Consider the following 19,323-nt stretch of genomic DNA (forward strand, 5'->3'; position numbering starts at 1 on the left):
TCTTGTCCCACGGGCAAGAGACACAAAAAAAAATTGTAGCACTGTCCTGTTCTGTTGAGTAGCATTGATTAATTTCGGCGACTCAGTGTGCAAGATAGTTTGCTTTCCCCCATTCTGGCCTGTGGGTGCTTCTTGAAAGCAGGTGCTCCAATCGTGTCACAAAGGAGCCATGTAATTAAACTCGGGCAGGCACCTCTTAAATACATTGCTGTGGTGTTTAATTGCTTGAGTGGTATTTTAAACGGCACGCTGTCCATTTTGCACTAAAACCGCATTTCCGGTGCCTGCTGGTCAGCCAAGGTTAGCACTACCAAAGCGTGCGGGTTTAAATTACCGCTTATTATTATTTATGCTGGCACCCTTACCGCCAAAGTAGGAGCCGTCCGAGAGCTTGGTCTCCTTGTTGCCCTTGGTGAGCACGCTCACCACCCCGTGCTGGATGAAGTACATCTTCTTGCCGATGGTGCCTTCGCGGATGATGTAGTCGCCAGGCTGGAAGACCTCGAAGCGCAGCTTGGTCAGCATGGAGGTCACGAAGTTGGGATCCGCGTTGGCGAACAGCGGCATGGAGGCTACCAGCTTCCGGCAATTAAAGTTGATGATCTCCTGCACACGGAAAATTATATTTTAAAAAATGGTGACCGCCTATGATGGGGTGTCCCTGGAGTATATGTACCCACTTACAGCTTCAAGGGACAAACACTGAGGCTAGAAATACACTCAGTTTTTGCACACCACAGGTTTTTACTGGTTTTCCATTTTTCATAAACTGCAGATTATTTATTCTTGTTAAGCATTGGAAAGTTCAGTGAACAACCATAAAAGTCAAATAAAACAAGTTTGCTTTCTAACATGGAAAGAACCCAGTTAATGAGCTGGAATTCAAGATTTCAAATTATGAAATTCTGTCCATCTCTTCTTTTCAAAATACATTAGTTCCGTGTCTGTATGTAACAGTGCATGTCTGAACTCCTGTTAACTGGTTGTGTGGCGATGACATATTCAAATTCTAGGCTGTCCTTTAACTTTAAATGTACTAGTTTCCGGTTTCATCCAATGAAACATAGTACAGTAGAATTTAATGCTCCTTGTAGAAAGAATGCCTCGCATTTTCTCTGCTGTTGTATCTGAGGAGGTTACTCTGATCAATCAAAGACATGACATTCTCTTCCTGATAAAGGTACTCAAATGGTGAACATACTGTAAATTCATTTGTTAGCAAAGAATATTGAGTGTATTTTTAGTGAATGTTAAGTGAGTAACATGCCAATGTAGAAAATCTCATTGTGTGCGAAACCTTTTGACTGGCAGTGTACATAAGTGATGATTGGTTTATGATCACCTCTCTGAGGGGTTCGTTGAGCTCTCCAAGGATGCTTTCCTCGTCGAACATCTTGCCTTGGTAGCGGTGTTCGTAGTAATCATGGATCCTCTGTCGCATATCCGCTGGGAGCTTGTGGAAGGACATGTACTGCTCCACTTGTTTGTACTGGAGGACAGACAGGAGAACAGACGAACCCGAGTGATGTTAGAAGGTTGGGGGAGAGCAGGAGCATCATCACAGGAACCTCGGGCTGCACTATACATATTTTTACCCTTTATTTTTTTTACTCTGTGAACGTTTTACTGCTGAGAAACACGCAAAGCGAGAAGCAGCAACCTGATGTCTCCCAGAATCAAACGACTACAATGACATTGAACCGACTGAGATGAGTATCTTGCCAAAAGGTACAACCACACAGCCCCTCATGGACCTAAGATATTAGACCTATAGTTACATATAAGGCTTCATATTCATTCCAGGTTCCATCTGCAACCTCAGACAAAAAATGCTGTCCAGGGTCTTTACATTTCGGGATCATACAGGGATGAAAACTACAGTGAATCACAGAAACAAAGGTATATCTGCAATGACACACAGCAACAGATCCATTCCTGTATAAACCTTGCATTATGCAAAATCGCACAATATAACAGACATGGTGGGGGCAGCCTGCTCTTAACCTAACCACCTAACCAAAGCATTAATCGGGTTCATGTTCAAAGTGCTTTATAAGCTCAAACATCTCTTAGAATGTTAAAACTTTTGTTTTTCTCTTACCTCAAATGCTATAGCTTTCACCTGTTATTTTTTTTTACTGAAATTTCACCTGTAAACTCCCAAGATACTTTCTTGTAAATTTAATTATTCATTTGTTCACCAGTGGAGTACATTTTGAAGGGCTTCGTATGGGTATGTATGTCTCCTTCTCAGAGAATGCAATATGTATCTAGATACAAAAAGATGCAACAATTTAATATGATTCAATTCAGCTATAACTGGATGTTTTATTTCAATGTATTGAATTGTACCACAGTGACCTACTTGTATTTTTTTTTCACAAACCATCTTAGGCTCTATTGTAACTGAAGTTGATTGTAAGTTTGTTATCCACCCATTTTCTGTTCCCGTTTGTCCTATGCAGGGTCGCGGGGGTCCGGAGCCTCTCCTGGAAGCTACAAGTGCAGGGCGGGGAACAACCCAGGATGGGGTGCCAACCTGTCACAGATCATAAGATCTAAACATGAAAAAATGTCAGAGTAATATTCAGTAATAGTGACGCAATGTGTGTACCGGCTTGTGACAGCTGGATTGAGTTGGATTGGGTGACTGAATCGTTTTAGCCACAATGTAGAGACTTGGATTGGGTTTTCAATTCAAAACAGTTTCTCGGCACACTCCTAAAAATTAGCATTTCATTCGAAAAAAAAACCTGTGGTCTAGCTGAGCTAAATGAGCATCACGCATACTCCTCCACAGTCCGACACGTTGAGGCGTGTTACCGCGGGATGCAAAACAGTAAACACGGTGGGGAGGAAATGCCATATAAGCCAGACAGAGTCATATCATGCAGACAACTCACCTGTTTACAAACTCTGTTTAGGAAATACACATGATAGTAGAAGTGTCATTAGATATGGCCTGTCCTGAGCCCACAGTGTTATGCGGAGTCTTCAGATAAATGAAGTGCTTGGGGTTTAATGCATGCTGCACTCTGTCTGAGGAAAAGGCAAACAGGAGAGAAGCACATCCCCTTGGGGCTGTAGAGGAGACACCACCGGTATGGAGACGAGGTGCTCATTAGCAGGACACACTTCATAGGAGACAAGGAGAACATCACGCAGGAGTGACGAGCGGTGACTCGGCTAGCAAAGAAGGGCTTCCACTAATCGGCGACAACCAGGAATGTTGCAGAAACGTTAACGAGGGTCACTGAGTGCGAAATGTACGAGGGGGATTCCAAAGATGAAAAAGTGTGATGCGATCTTGAGATTATGGTGGTCAGGACCCATATGTATCTTCCACATTTCAAATCAAGCCTGCAGGTTAAATAAAGAGTGAAAGAAAAGGCAGAATGTGGTGATCTTGGGCAGCGGTGCTTGTAACTAATGATTCCGACATGGAGTGTAATTCCATGGAGGACACGCAGACCGCAGAAAAATAAAGAAACATCCTGAGTAAATACCTCTGCCAGGTCAATCCAGTGGGTGACCCACTTCTGGTGGGCTAGCCGGCTTCACCTTGATTTTTTTGCTTTTACCCTGGCAGACTGCCAGCAGCATCACAAAAAGGACGAGTGGCATGTGGAAGAGAGGACTAGAGACGCAATCTACCAGCCAGTGAAAATGTTTCACTTTTACCGATGAGCAAACTGTGCTCTGGCTGTTAAATCGCATGCGGCATGATGTTCAGGGCACTTGGAATCCCCAACAAGAAATGCCGCAGTTGCAGGCCCAACCATAAATGTCAGCCGCTGTATGTTTTATAGCGCTACCCATCTGATGCTGCCACTGTAAATCGACAAATCTCTCCAGGTCACTGGTCTTATTACTCCAGGGGCCGCTGTGACTTTTAATACCGCTAGTGATGTCCCATCTCCTGCATCTCCCAAAGAGGTCCTAATGAAAAGCATCATGAACATTACATCTACTCCAATGTCCTTCCTCAGAGGCAGGAGTAAGATGCAAAGTAAAGTAAGATGATTAAACACAACCGCTAGTTCTGTAAGGAGCACCCCAGTCCCTCTGACTCCCTCACAGAAAAAGTGACCTCCTTCCATAAAAGGGGGTTAGGGGAGAGGACCGGGTGGACCCCCCCAAAAGGTGACAGGGAAAGGAAGAAGGTATCAGGTACAGTAGTTGCATGTTTGACCTCCAACAACCATGCTCCCCCTCAGGCAAAAAAAATACGCACATAATTACATAGAGTGGTGCAGTGGTTAGCACTGTTGTCTCACACCTCTGGGACCAGGGTTTAAGTCTCTGCCATGGTTCCACGTGTGCAGGGTTTTGTTGTGAGGTTTCGCCCCCACATTCCAAAAATATGCTACAGTGAATTGACATTACCAAATTGCCCAAAGGTGTGTGTCTGCCCTGTGATTGGTTGGCATCGCATCCTGGGTCGTTCCCTTGCTTTGTGATAGGCTCTGGACCCCTCGCCACCTATCATAGGACAGGTGGTTATGGAAAATAGATGAACGGACATGAAGACGAAAAACTGCACATATGAACTCTACCCCTCACATGCTGAAATTACTGAATGGTAAGCATACAGGTGCCAGACATGCACACCGATATACATAGCAGCAGAGCAGTGGAGCTTGTAGGTTGCTGAGCCTGCAACCTGAAAGCCTGAGGTTCAAATGTGGTGATGTGAATTTTGCTGTGTGGCTCCTTGGTTTAAATCCAATATCTGGCAGAGTGACGTCACTGTTGGACCATGAGCGAGAGCCTTAACCCCGAATGCTCTGGGGACTGGATGACCAGGCTCTCGCCATCATACATCACTAGCCCCCTAGACCGGGGGCCCTCACTGCAGTGTGTCGTTCACCCTGGCGTAACTGCCCTCCCCTCCCCCAACATTCTCCCCCCTCCCTGCTGAGTCTCATGCCTCTCCTTATCACCTCAGCGGTGATACTGGTGTACTACAGTGAGGCGGTGGTGGGGGGGGGGGGGGTACAGTGCGGTGCGGCAATACACCGTGTGCCACTAAATGAAGAGCTTGAGGTCCAGATGCAGGAAAAAGAATTTACAGTATAGCCCCATGCAAGTCAGAAGAAAGCAAGCCCTTACTTTCATAAATTACACTGCCTGCATGCGCTACTGCTAATCTATAAAGATGCATTGCAATACAAGAAAAAACCATGAATTTGTTAAACCAAAGAGTTAAACAAAGAACAAGAAGAACAAAAAAAAATCTATATTCACCCCCTGGGCTTCTGTGACGGGCCTTAGGCTAAGCCTTTGAATCTCTTATCAAGAAGTCTACTTAAACATTCTTCCTGCACTGATCTGAGGGATCATTTGGACATCTCATAATCAACCAAAATACTTTCCCAGAGCCACCGGTGTTTTCCCGGCTACTGGAGCTATCTGGCAGTAATGTCCGGAGCCAATGTTTTGATCAAAGGGGTCTTCAAAAAGTCCGGGGTTTAGCAAAGCAGCCTCGCCACTCCTCTGACACCTAGAGTCTAAATCCGCTTAGATCCACATGGCCAGTCAGCGATCTGTACTGTCTTCCATGTTCATTAGGATTCCCACATATCGTGCTGTTAATCTTAGTCTTGGCTTTTTTAATGATTAATGTTATTCAAGGTTCTCCTGTATGGAAAAGCTGTTGGAAGATGAATGGAAGGATGATTCATGTTTCAGGTTTTGAAATAAATATTTTTTTGAGTTTACCTGATACAAACAAAATGTACTATGTGCTAAATCTGAAGAATGTATTTATTTTGCACCATTGATCCGGCTTACCGTCTCTCTAGTTTTTTGCTTATGAGAGGAGTTCATGTTGACAGTATTTTATTGGTGTCATTTGCTGGTTTGTCCTCCGTTACAATGGACAGCATTTCCTTCTGAGCTTCTCAGGAATGTTATACCAGTGCTTCAGAGTTTTGTGGCTGATGTCTGTATGTATCAGACATTCATTCTGTACTGGGATCATAAACACACTCACAGGACGTGCAGGTACGAAATGCTTGCCTAGAACTGCTAAAATATATTCACATATAGTATTATGCAGATGATATATATATATATATATATATATATATATATATATTTAGTTACAATATCTGGACTTTATGATGAGTAAAAGTTCACTTTCAGTAAATTATTCAATAATTTACATGACATATTCAGGCTTTGTGTTAATGATAACTGTAGGCTAAGGTAATTATTCCTAGCATGTTTAAGGTAGGCTAGGCCAGGCTATGATGTTTGTTAGGTTAGGTGTACAGTATCAAAATGCATTTTCACCTTACGATATTTTCGCCTTACGTTTATAGGAACGTAACTCCATCGTAGAAGAAGCTGGCTGAGTGTGTGTGAGTTTATGTGTGTGTGCGTCTATTTGTTTATTTATTTATACTCATGGCAATCTGAGCACTTTCCTGCAATATTCAACCCAACACTGCACTCCTATCCAGTGAGAGAGGTCCCACATCTGAACTGCAAACAGCCTTCAGTCATTGTCAGTCTAGCACTCTCCTCCTTCTCCACCCATTGTGAGCAGGTCTCTTTCCCCCAGAATACATTCATCTTGCATCCCTCCCCCCCCCCACCCTCAGTCCTGACATAGGAGATGAAGTCATGGCAACCCTCCATTGTGTTTGTGTGTCCATCCAGTCCATTAATAAGTGTCTCCTGTTGAGGTCAGAGGGCGAGAACATCATCTCCTTCACAGCAATAGCTGAAGCCTGGTTCCCGTTCACTTTTACCAGAGCAAAGTTGAAAGTTGTTTTTTTTTTCCTTCTGCCACATCATTTAAGAACAATCTGCACATCGACGGATTCAATTTTCAGGGTGTTAAACATGGCGAACAGCAATATACCTACGGATAAAGAGATGAACGGATACTAGGCCTGCGAATCCACTGGGCAAACGTAAGCCAGTGTGTGATCGCCAGCTCCTCTCTGGAGTGCCTGTTGTAGAGATTCAAGTGATTTCTTGCCTAGCCAATAATGGTGACAAACTGTATTCTAATACGGTGCGACCGAGAGCCCTCTGCCCCAGGGAAGCGAGAGAGAGTGCTTTCGGATAAAAAAAAAATCTGACAGAGAGAAAGGTGGTAGTATTAACCACCAGAAGTTAATATTTCTATCCATTTTTGGCTGTACTTGACAAGGTCATACTTAATTTCGGGATTCCAGGTGGCCTAAGGCCACAATAAATGCAGAAGAATTAGTGCATTTGACTTATTGACTGGCAACCCTTGTAGGTAATACCGACACTGCAGAAATGAAGCAGAGGGCAGCCCCTAGATTAACAGCATCGTTCAGCCCACTAAAAACAGACCTGATCAGTAACTACAGTGTCCTCTCTGTTAAAGACCCTGCATTGGATGAGCCATTAAAATATGGATGGATGGATGGTCAGACAGTCTGAAGAATGTATTTTTTTGCACCGTTGATTCTACTTACTGTCTCTCAAGATTTTGCTTATGAGAGGAGTTAATGTTCACAGTACTGTATGTTGTTGGTGCTGTTTGCTGGTTTGTTCTCCGTTATGATGGTTAGCATCTTCTTTTGAGCAACTCAGGAATGCTAAACCAATGCTTCTGAGTTCTGCTGTCCATCTGTACGTATCTCACATTCATCCTGTACTGGGATCATAAACACACTCACAGGACATACAGGTCTTTACGAAACTCTTGCCCAGAACTGCTAAAATATAATCCCATGTAGTATGTACTCAAATGTAGGTAAATAGTTATATTTTTTATTTCTTCTCATCATAACCTAAGCATTTTCCTGCAACGTTCACCCCAACACTGCACTCCCATCCAGTGGGAGTAGTCCCACTTGTGAACTGTGAACAGCTTTCTGTTAAAAGACTGAATTGCTGACTTTTTTTCTTTAATTGTGGAATAGTGCTGAAAACTGAGAGTGAAGAGGCCTCGGGATATCTCCCACATACAATCAGCTTCGGGGCCTCAATTAATTATACCCCTCGGACCTGTGCTTAATTGGAGGGTGTTAATTAAAAGACGGATTAGAAGATAAAAACTCAGGCAGGAGAGAGAGTGCGCTCTGTGCCAGATCTACTAGCTGCCAGTACCATGAGGGCCTCAGCCATCCACAGGCTTCCGACTGCCACCACAGGTCCGTGTGAGTAGCTTCTGACACTATACCCACCTCCCCCAGAGACGCTGCCATCTACAGGCTTGGAGGTCACTTCTGGAATCGTTGGCATGGTTAAGAGGATGGGGAGGTCAGTGACTTCAGAAATCTGGACTGACCTTCCTTCAACAGCTTTCAGGTGGTGAGCTAATTCTATTGGACTACACCAGAATGAATGAAGGCGCCATCATCTGATCCAGACTGGACACTGTGGAAGTGTTTGGGAGAGGTGCATCAAATCGACAGGAACAGAAGAGCCTATGAGGTCTGTCCACATGCGAAGGCAAAACTAGTGGGATTTAAAAAATAAAAAGAAGAAAAGTTTGGACGAAAAAGTAGGTTTCGATGGCTGCCCCTCCTGCGGCCGCTTGGAACGCGTCTTCCCCGGTGTATCTGAAGGACGATTTTGAGGGGCGTGCGTGCCACAAGCCGCGGCGTGCCGAGCGTCTGCCAGGAAACTGAAAGGCGTTTGAAAACGTCACACCTTTATATAAAGTAGCCAGTGCCTGCTGGGGAGACCAGTCTCTCACACGAACAGGCTCTCTGTCCTTATGTAGACCTGGAGCAGCCAAAGGGGCCTTTGGGAGGCAGGGGGTGATCCACAAATGTGAACGGCCAATTTGAGAAACAGATGGCTTTGCCGTCTCTTTTTCAGCATTTGTTCGAATGAATTAATAATAATCAATTAGCATTATATAAAGCACATTCACGTCTGCATATTTTATGGGGCATGCATATTTTAAAATCTATTTAAAATGTATACATATTTCATGATTTTAACAACATTACGGCACCCTTTGATTGGCGGGTAGGTGGGTGATAGTTTGGCAGGTAATGATGTGTACATATGCAGGGACACGCCAAAAATCCACATCCTTAAATATTAATGGCACCTTCCGCAGGTTCCGGAGGTGTCGAGTCCAGGAGCGCACTGCGTGTTTACACTGCGATGTGGCCGCAGCCCGATGTCAGCCTACGGGAAGGCCGCAAGCCACCCAACTCTCCAGGAAGGTCCCGTCAATGTGTTTGGTTAGACATGTAGCTCACTAACTGCAATCTTTTCACGCCGTTTTTAGTTTTCATTAGAACGGCATCTCTAGAAAACAGCTCTTCGAAGGTCCTTAACACCCTAGGCCCACTAACCAGTCATTAGTCACGCGTCGGTTTCATATTTGCCGCTCGGTCGTTCCTGCGTCACGCTCCCGTCTTGCTTGTTGCCATTTGAGGATGCTAACGTCTCGGCCCCTTGCATGTGAAACCTCGCAGCATTACAGACACAGTGCATTAGAGGCGGATTAAAAAGTAGTTTTAGTTCCACTTCAAAGTGCGCTTTGAGACTGCTGACACATACAAAGCAGGGCCGTTTCCTCCTAATTAGTCTCTGCGGCCTTTTTCCATGACATGGTGGGGAAGGGTGCAGAAAAACGCAAGGGCTGCCACGGAGTCGCGACGACGGACGCGTCTGAACTAGCCGGGGGCAAGGAAGCCTGGAAAAAACACCACGTTTCTGAAGAAAAACCTCTTCCCTGTTCTTCTCGTCTCCTAAGTCTAATCATCTGGAGTGCCCGAGAAGCAGGAACCTGGGCACAATAATTTGCACCCTTCAGCAGACGCGGAAACGACATGTAAGGCGGGCGTGTTTATCTTCAATAAGTGGGCAAAGCAAATTGATTTTTTTCATTTTATTGGCAACAGATACAGTTGTCTAAATTAATAAATGATATGGAGGCGAGTGCCATTGTTCCCTTTGATCACTGATAGGCAGAACCAGCAGGAAAATCTAGCTTTTAATGGTTTTGGTGGGAAGAGCTCCTCCCAAATGAAATCATGGAGAGACCGGCCCACAGTGAGATGTGGCTCTACTGGATATACATGGTATAAAAGTGACCTAATAAATCTCATATTTAGTAATTAGTATTATCCATCCCATCATGTACAGTTTTATTTTAATCATTAACGTAAAGATTCATCACATGAAGTATCCCTCCCAGCTATCTTCTAACCAGCCCGCCGTTGTCAAGCCCTGACTGATTAATTATTCTTCCATGACAGGCTCATGCTCGCCGTCTCTATCTTAGGAAGGCTGCCATCTGCTGGCAGAAGAGAACTGCTTAGCGTAATTTTTAATAGCTTATCGCTTAGCTCAAGAGTAGGATTAAATAGCTGCATGTCCACTCAAGCATTTAAGGCCAAAGTTCCACCCTAAGAGAGACAATGCATGTGTCCACTGGTCCGTATTGCCATGCAGAGATGGCAGATTTTCATGGGCCTCCTATGCCGCTCCGATGGGGGGCACACAGCAGCGGGCACTGCCAAGGTCTGTGCCCCCCCTTGGGGGAGCAGTGCCACAGCACTGCCATGCAGCAGGCTGGCAGCACAGCTTACCATCAGCGCCACTGAGACTGCCAGGGACAGGCCAACCCAGAGTGGGGGAGGGGCTGGCAGAATCCCCAGCAACGCATCTGGGGCAAGCCTGTGGCACGAGGTGACTGTCAGCCATAACCCAGCCTGACTTCCGCCACTTACGGAGTGCATCTGCACTCCTGCTGAACATCGAACAATCGCTAAAAACAATTAATGAGCAAGAGGGGCCCCTTGCGTGCAACACCAGACCATATTATCCCCTCGCGTGATGATCAAAGAGGGTGGTCCAGTGGTACTGCAAATTGTGAGAGGAATTGACAATTTCAGTGTTGTCTTCCACGAGTAGGGGGGGGGGTTTGGGTCTCTTCATCGTCAATGTTAGCAAGGGGCCGCTTCCCCCAGTATTCTGGGGCAAGAGTCTCCCAGAGGACACTGGGTTTGGGTCCCAGTATGGCAGGGGTTCATGTCTCCTTGCAGGAGGACCAGAGAGGGTGATCCCCTACAGAGACCAGTCCCTCGTTTCAGGTGATATTCTTTTCTTTTTCTTTCTTTCTTTCTTTCTTTCTTTCTTTCTTTCTTTCTTTCTTTCTTCGTGCTTATTGTTATGCTTAATTCCTTTCTTTTAAATATCTGTAAAGCACGTTGTAAACCCTGTGGTTAAAATAATGCTATATAAATAATAACTGATTGTCTGACTGATTGGTTGATATTGCATTGATCCCCTGGTCCGATCCGCCCATTTCTGGCCATTCACCTCTGCAGCCACGCTAACGCAGAGCCAACAGCTTGCGCCCACCAAATTGCTTCCAGATATGGTTTTGAAGAAGGAGAAGAAGCCTCAGCAGTAACAGCTTGTTATCTGTCAGTGTCGCAGGGGCCTCAAGGCCCCGTTTGCCTGAGAGCATCTCAAGTACCTTGAGATACTTTATGCCGCCAAAGCTCAGGATATGGGCAATTCTGTAGTATTAGAGAGTGCTCTTCATAGGGTCCTAGCATTCCTGCTCCACGAGCACATGGTCATTTTCACACTCATGTCAGAAAAACACACTTGACCCTCACTATCTCTTATATATTTATGTCGTAATAACGATGTAAATGCACTAAACTGCTTAAAGTGTATTCACCACCCCCCAGGAGGCTCATGGAAAGCACTGCACTGTTGGCTGAGGATGGCAGGATGCTACACAGCACTGTCCTCATTACCGAGGCCTCCTCACCAAACACACACACACACGCACAAACACAGAGACAAACGCACACACCCCGACTCACCTTCTCCTGGTATTGACGGCGGGAGGAGTCCAGAGACTGGATGAGCGCCGTGGCGTGTCCCACAAACATGGCGTAGCAGGTGGCGCCCACGATCATGCTGAGGATGGTGAGCCAGACGTCCGTCATGCCCACGGGGGGGTACATGCCGTAGCCGATGCACAGCATGTGGCTCATGGCCTTGAAGAGCGCGTAGGAGTATTGCTGGCCCCAGGTGTCGTTCTGTGACATGGGGGAGGGGTAAGAGAAGGCACGTGCATGCGGTAGAGACATTGGCACCAAAGGGGGGGGGGAGATAAGGTGGCCCATCAAGTGGTAGTTAAAGAGACAGGATTGGGGGAGGTGTAAATTATCAAGCCTTAGTGGCCCTCCGGACGAGCATGTGTATCTGTGAGCGAAACTGCCCCTTCGTTAGACTATGTACAATATGACAGCTGAGTTCCCTCTAAATGAATCATCACAGTGGCTTCGGATATCTCTGCGACGAGGGGTCAGCTGCGTTACTGTGAGAATGCTCATTGGCCGCCTTCCCTCCGATTCTCCCTGTGAGGCTGAATCGATATCGAATCGCTTTCAAGCTACGATTCTACTGCAGGAATAACCAGTTATTAGCGCCTGCGATCGTTTCCAGCAAAAACAATATCTTGACCCGACGAGGTAATGATACGTTTAAGAGCGGGCGACCTTAGCTACGTGAGCGTACCGGGTAGCGATTACTATCTGAGCTCCGGCGAGTGGGAAAATGGGTAGTTTGTGGAGCGATTTATCAGATGAGGGCCAATTTGTGCATAAGACAGGCCGTCTCTGTAATAGCCTCCACTCCAGGCAGTTGCTAACCCGATTACCATTTGTACCCATTACAGAGACCCAAATGAGCTGTCAGCCTTTTGCACAGCCCTTTTTGTGGGCCCACGCTGCCATTTTTTATCCTTTCTTTTTTTGTTTATTTTTTCATCCTTGGCGCCGTTAAAGGTTGTCATTTGAATTGGACGTGATCATGTTTGTCATCTTGGGCTCTGGGCCTTCAAAGATGGGCAGACGCGTCCTCTTTGATGTGTCAGGATCCCAGTGGGCCTGCCGGTAAGTCCTCATAATAAATGAGGTCTCTGAAGAACCGGCGGTAATTTGTAACGTGCCAGGTTACTGTACGCCGCAGGCAGCTCGCAGGTCCAGCGGTCAGTTATATAACAGACCTGAGATGTCTCTCAGATGGGCAGCATCGTTCCTATGAAACACATCCCGCTATTCACTCCAAGAACTGGACAGAACAGCATTCAGGCAGATATCTGTCTAAGGTGCGAGGTGCCGAACCCACTTACCATCAATACTGCATAAAAGCCTCACTTTGCAGACTTCCCCATGAGACAACCACCCTGCCATATATATTCGGGGCAGGGCCATTGGGCACCTGAACGTCTCCACTCGGTTTATTAATTAAAACCCTAAAGGTCATTCTTTTGCATATGTAAACACCACGTCATTATGCCGAAAGACAGCTGAAGCTCAGCTTTTGTCTCTCACTAAACCACATTGACTACATCACACCATGTTGCATAACCTATGAACCTAAATGAGTACCATGTCGTACTACAACAAGTCATATTTGCCTGACAGACATTCGAGGTCGCCCAAAAACATGCATGGGCCCCTGAAATATTAGACCCCCCCCCCAAAGAAAAGCTTCCATTTATTCACACACTCATGGCTCCCCGTAGTGTCTGGGCCCCTGAAAGTCTTCACCTTTCTCCCCCCTTATGGGCAGCCCTGCCTGGAATGCATTTACATTTAGCACCGCAGCTAGGCCTGGGGAGGGCGAGGGACTCGAGTACTCACCACCATCTTGTTCTTGGAGACCCAGCAGTCGGGGGGGAAGTCCTGCAGCATGGGCACCAGGAACTGCAGGCAGCCGTCCCAGTGGCACAGCAGCAGCATCATGCCGATGAGGTTGACAATGCGCACCATGGCGCTGGCCAGGTCATAGGTCATATGGAAGATCTGCAGGGGAGCAAAAAGGAAACGCGTTCATACGTTGGTACCTGAGGTCATCTGCTCACATGTCCGAAAACATGACATTTCACACATTACATACTTTAACCTCGTGAAATCACAAGACATAATTAGATACATATATGATAGACCCTACAAGCTGCCTGAAATGTAGGTTTGCGTTGTAAAAGGGTGCTTAAGCACCCAGCTGAACCATTCATTTTCCCAGTAGGGCTAATTTAGCCGGCTCTCAGGGCTGGGGTTCTAAGTGGATGAAATGGTACTTTAAAGCTGGCATATGCATTGGGCTACCACGACTAGAACCCCTGCATTAAAGGGATTTCGATTGGGAATAATTATTTGGCTTTAAGAGTGGAGATAACATTAAGGCAATCTAATAACCTAATGAGAATTCCTAAAATAATAAGCACTGCCCCTTTTCCTGCGCGTCAAGGGGACGGAGGCAGTGTTTGCTTGACCTATGATAAGTGCACTCCTGGGAATCTCCTGGATGCTGGCGACTTGGCGGATTTTAATGGCCTCTGTAATTTAAAGCCGCATAATACCGCTGGGGTCTGCGGCTTGCCCTGTGCCTTCCTTAATTAATACATGCAGCATTTACCACGTCCGGGCTGAAAACGTGGCGACGGGGCCGCGGTAAAAGGCCCACAGGGAGACGCAGGGGCACCGGCCAGTATGCAGCCGGCAAAATGCAGGTATGGCTCTGTCAGGACTGTCCCTCAATAACATAAACATTTATGGAACAGGTTATGGCACCCGGGTAAACAGCACTTTCCATTGGGATCAGGCTTCTTTCGATGGGGATGCAGGGCTCACTCACGAATGGAAAGTTAGCCCTCAGATGAGATTAGGAGAAGTGGCGAGCTTCCCGGGAAGGTTTAGCTGAAATCCCAAACCGTACGCCCCTTCAGGCTCCTTTTCAAAGCCCTCGCTCCTCGGCACACTTCTGCAGCCCAAGGAGACCCTCCTTCCTTGGCTGGGCTCTCCCTCATCTGCCAAGGCATCTGCCTCCTGCTGCAGCTCTCCCCGTGAATCACGATCCCCGACCACAGTAAAGGGAATTACAAATACCTTATGAACAAGTAATATCTTCTGGATTTCATTTGTGTCACTGTATATTTCGGATTGAATTATCACCCGGCAATAACAGAATCACAATTAGCCAATTTTATTTGAAGGAAATACAATACAGTATGCTGCTACTACAACAGAGAAGCAAGTTTTCATTCCACTTACATTTCCTCAGTTTATAAGGTTTTAATTTATCTCATCGACAGGGATGTTACCAGGAGAATGATAGAGGTAGAGATAGTTCAATTTCGCTTCTCGCAGGATGGAAACATACTGGTCTTTTCTGTGACTTTAAATTAATTCAGAGAAATGTTATATTTCTTGAATACCAATGACTATTTGCCTAGATAATGGTCAATTGCTTAGCAACAACTGACAACAGACAAAACCGATAGCACTGAAAATAACATTGCGAGCAAGGCCTCTCAGAACTTAATTTCATCTCCTGAAATTAGATCGGAGTGCACGTAGGAAGGTCTAGGTCAGAGTTTCTAACAGATGCAGAAAATAATTAAATAAACGCCACTCCGTTTAATCACGACTGGCTCGTCAATCAAGCAAGGAGCAATCCAAAGATTACACATTTCTGCTCCATGCTTTCCTGTTTCGGTCTCTCTTTCTATCTTATTAACATCATTAGCAACATAACACGTGGGAAAGGATGTCCTACTTTAGGCAAATCTACTCAGGTGATAAAATCATTTACACGACGAAAGATTTAAGATGCAACAAATAAAACCAAAATTCTAAAAAGCAGCAGCACATACTGAATGGATAATATTATTATAGAATTACAGTAAAACTTCGGATTATGAGTAACTTGGTTTGCAAGTGTTTAGCAAGATGAGCAAATTTTTTTAAAAATAAATTTTAACTTGATAAATGAGCAAGGTCTTGCAATACGAGTATTATGTATACGGTTTGTCTGCCTAAAGTCACATAATCACAACTGAGCCAATGGTTCTTCTCTCTCTCTCCCGCTGCAGGAGAGAGGGTAATCGTCTCCCATGCTCGGTCTCAGTCGATGTGCCTCACTCATACGGTCAAAATTTGGTAGAAAAGCACCACCCAAATAAGGGTGTAGCAGTGCGAGCAATGAATCTGTTTAACAACAATGCAATGGCCACATTTCTGCGGAATCAAAAAGGAAGCAAAAGCGGCTGTCATTGGATAGGTTCCTTGTTAAAGTTACACAAAAAGAAAAAGATTCCAGTGAGCCAACAGATAGCAGTGATTCTGTTAGTTATAGTGAAAGTCGTCCTACAAAATAACCCTCCTCTTCTCCTCTCTCTCGTCTCCCTCACACCATCCACGATTCTTTTCAAAGGTAAAGTGCAGGTTAATTTATTTTATGTATTTTTACTTCATATTTTGTATTAATCATTTTTATATGAATATTTTTAGGTTGTGGATCGAATCATCTGAGTTTCCTTTATTTCTAATCGGAAAATTCACTTTGACATACGACTGCTTTGGATTACAAGCACGTTCCTGGAACGAATTATGCTCGCAATCCGAGGTTTTACTGCATAAGATTAGTCAAATGCATTTCAGAATCCAGACAGCTTGAAAAAGCACTGACGGTTAACAAGCCCTGGTTAATACCTCTAACCCTCTGACTCATGAGCTCGTTTTCCATCACACACCTGCACCCACCTGTACAGGGTCTAGATGGGTCTGGATGGATCTCTGCCGCTCACTGATACCATCATAACCCTGGCAGAATCTGTAGCCAAGTAAACAGAGCTGTTTTACTGATGAGGCGCTGAGGTGCACTCCACTAACCAGGAGCCGTGACGACGGGCTGCCCGGTAACTGCCAGAGTGCATTTCCTTACCAGCGATGACCTAGGAGATCTGTCATGGTCATTTTTTCCTTGCTGCATTTCTACAGACATTTACCGGCAGATACAGAACTAGTACTGCCACCGTGAATATAATTTATTCACAGTGAGTAATGAATGAATTTTCTCACCATTCCTTTAACAGACGAAACCTGCAAACTTAGGCGGTTAGGTGTAAGTGACACGCCTGTGGTCTCTCTCCATCACCGTTCTCATCTGCACGCCCTTCATGATGTCATCACACCTGACAAGGACGGAACCGTCGCTCTCCTGCAGTCCTCGTTCAGCGGAGAGAATCGAGACCCCTGAACGACTCCCCTCTCAGTTCTTGCCTCACCATGCAAAGACACGTCATGACCTTGACCAGGTGAGTGCCTTAGGAACGTGAAAGGGGACTGGCACTATCGGGGTGGTCATGAACTAGAACAGAGATGACTTTGCTAATTCTGGCCGCACCTGCAGGGAGAGCGAGAGAGAGGGAGGTTTTCCTCGGAGCACGGAGACTATCCCGTCTGACTCTCTCTGTTTCCGAGAGGTCTCAAAGGCATTTGGGGAACATTTCTGAGAACATTTTCCTTTGACCTGTGCTTCACACAGCACATCTGGCTGCTGGAAATGCTCAGTGCTGCAAAGTGAAGTCCATCAGCAGGACGGCGATCGGCCTGATAAACGACAGGCCCACAGGCGCGATGGGACATGCAAACTTAAGGTCACCACTGCAGCTCCCTGGAATCACGCGCTCTGCTGTCAACTGCACTTGACTTGCTGAGCAGGAAAGTCACACGGTTGGATGCTTGGTGACTCTTTGACTGCGGCTTCAAACTTAAACTCTCCTCCTGTACCGGATGGTAAAACACCAGTTGAAAAATGCCCCCCCATTGAAGTTACCTGCCTCAGGCCTTCTCCAGCAGGCCTGTGGTATCAAGCGCCTTGCAAAGCCGTTTTTAGCAAGTGAGACCGCGACCTTCCATTAGCAGCCCTTGGCAGACGGTGAATCCCATGGATTATTCGGTACATGGATCAAAACTACCAATGGTGGGTTGTGCGACTTCTTATGTTTCTAATAGTGTTGACAAATGTTTTTAAAGCCCCTTTGCCTGTTCTACTTCCGCTAGAAAACCCATCGGATCACTCCTAAACCGAAACACGTGGAAATTGAATGTGCATGTGGCAGTTATTAATGAGCAGGAAAAACTGAGGATATAAGTCTGCATTCAGACGGGGAACTGACCCGGGGCCTAGCCAAAATCAGTAGCCCTGCAGTGTCTAATATAGCAGAGTAGGTTATAAAATGCAATGCCTGCTTTTGTCTGTCATGACGATGCAGAAACATTAGCAGTCAACAGGTGGCAGTGAACTTTAATGCATTTCAATGAGCCTGTTTTTTTGTTTAAATTTTTTTTTTTTTTTTAAGGTACACCAAGGATGCTTCCAGAAGACGGCCAGGGCATGCAAATGTGCGTGTGTGGTGGTGGATTACACATTTTCATTTAAAAGTCTTCCAAGATACCCAGCAGTGGATATTAATATCGCACGAGTGAATTTGCACCCGTGAGGAGCTGTCAGCGACGGTGGCATGCTTTATTGTGCGTTCAATAATACCCTAGCGTGCCTTTTCTCTGTCCTTACCCTTATCTCCGAGAGCGCAGTCCTTGGCCCAAGAGTGCTCCTGTGGAGCTGGGCCCGATTAGCTGATTTGCATTATTTATTTATTTACCCACGGCAATTCGCCTGGGCGGAAATGAAAGGGGCCCCTCCGCGGGAACATGGCCCCCGCTGCCGTGGCCTTATCGTCCCTCCCCGAGGCCCCAGCCCCCTGCCGGATTGGCCACCCGCCGGCCCCATACTCTTCCGCGAGGACCCTGGGGCCATAATTCTGGCTGACTGCAGATGCCCGCATTAACGGGGCACGGCACAGTTGGACACAATAACCACAGGAAGGAGATATTTCACAAAGACTCCCGACAGAGACGTCACTGTCTCACCTTCCATCCATATTCAGATGTACAATATATCCATTAACATACTGGCAGCAGCTGATGCTCATTACAAATCAAAACGTCTGCTTGGGCCAATGTGTCAGTCTCGGTCAATATTGCCAGCTGATTTAGTCAATTTTCAAAGTTAGCAGAACAGTTGTTTTTCCTATCTGCAGCTGGGCTGGCATTTTTTAATAAATCATTAATTTAGTTTAAAATTGCAAGCAAAACACTCTGTAGTGTCGCAGTTGACCAGCAGGTGTTAAGCAGGTTTTTATTTATGACCTGTAGTGTTTTCAATATAGTAAGAGGCCCTGATTTGCGTTCGTCAGACTGTCAGATAGCAGGCAGTTCAGAAGGCTTACAGAAAAATAGACTTAAAGGTCAGGTAGTTTAAAATGTTGTTCATCTCTCTATCTCATGTTGTTGTTTGGTTTGTTTCTTTGATAATAAACTCAGAAGATAGGAAAAAGACACAAATATCCAGAAAATATTGCTTACTGGTATCAGTAATACTACACAAAAACATATGAATTGTTGGCATCAGCCAAATTTTCTGCATCAGTGCACGACTTCTGGTAGTAAGGGGCTGTTATAATACATGGGGAGGGTGTAGGAGCTGGTTGGGGAA

The 19,323-nt window shown here is 45.7% G+C and overlaps 1 protein-coding gene across 1 annotated transcript in view; it reads right to left on the reverse strand.

The window, feature by feature from the left end:
- The window catches only part of LOC125705919 (potassium/sodium hyperpolarization-activated cyclic nucleotide-gated channel 3-like), a 43,237-nt gene that overhangs the window by 7,753 nt on the left and 16,161 nt on the right, over nucleotides 1-19,323 (reverse strand). The window contains exons 3-6 of the mRNA XM_048972269.1: nucleotides 13,626-13,787; nucleotides 11,796-12,014; nucleotides 1,343-1,489; nucleotides 366-606 (exon numbers count right to left, since the gene is read on the reverse strand). Coding sequence (XP_048828226.1) covers nucleotides 366-606; nucleotides 1,343-1,489; nucleotides 11,796-12,014; nucleotides 13,626-13,787 — 769 coding nt within the window. The remainder of the gene's footprint in view (nucleotides 1-365; nucleotides 607-1,342; nucleotides 1,490-11,795; nucleotides 12,015-13,625; nucleotides 13,788-19,323) is intronic.

The sequence above is a fragment of the Brienomyrus brachyistius genome, chromosome 13 (genome assembly GCF_023856365.1).
Source record: "Brienomyrus brachyistius isolate T26 chromosome 13, BBRACH_0.4, whole genome shotgun sequence".
NCBI lineage: Eukaryota > Metazoa > Chordata > Actinopteri > Osteoglossiformes > Mormyridae > Brienomyrus > Brienomyrus brachyistius.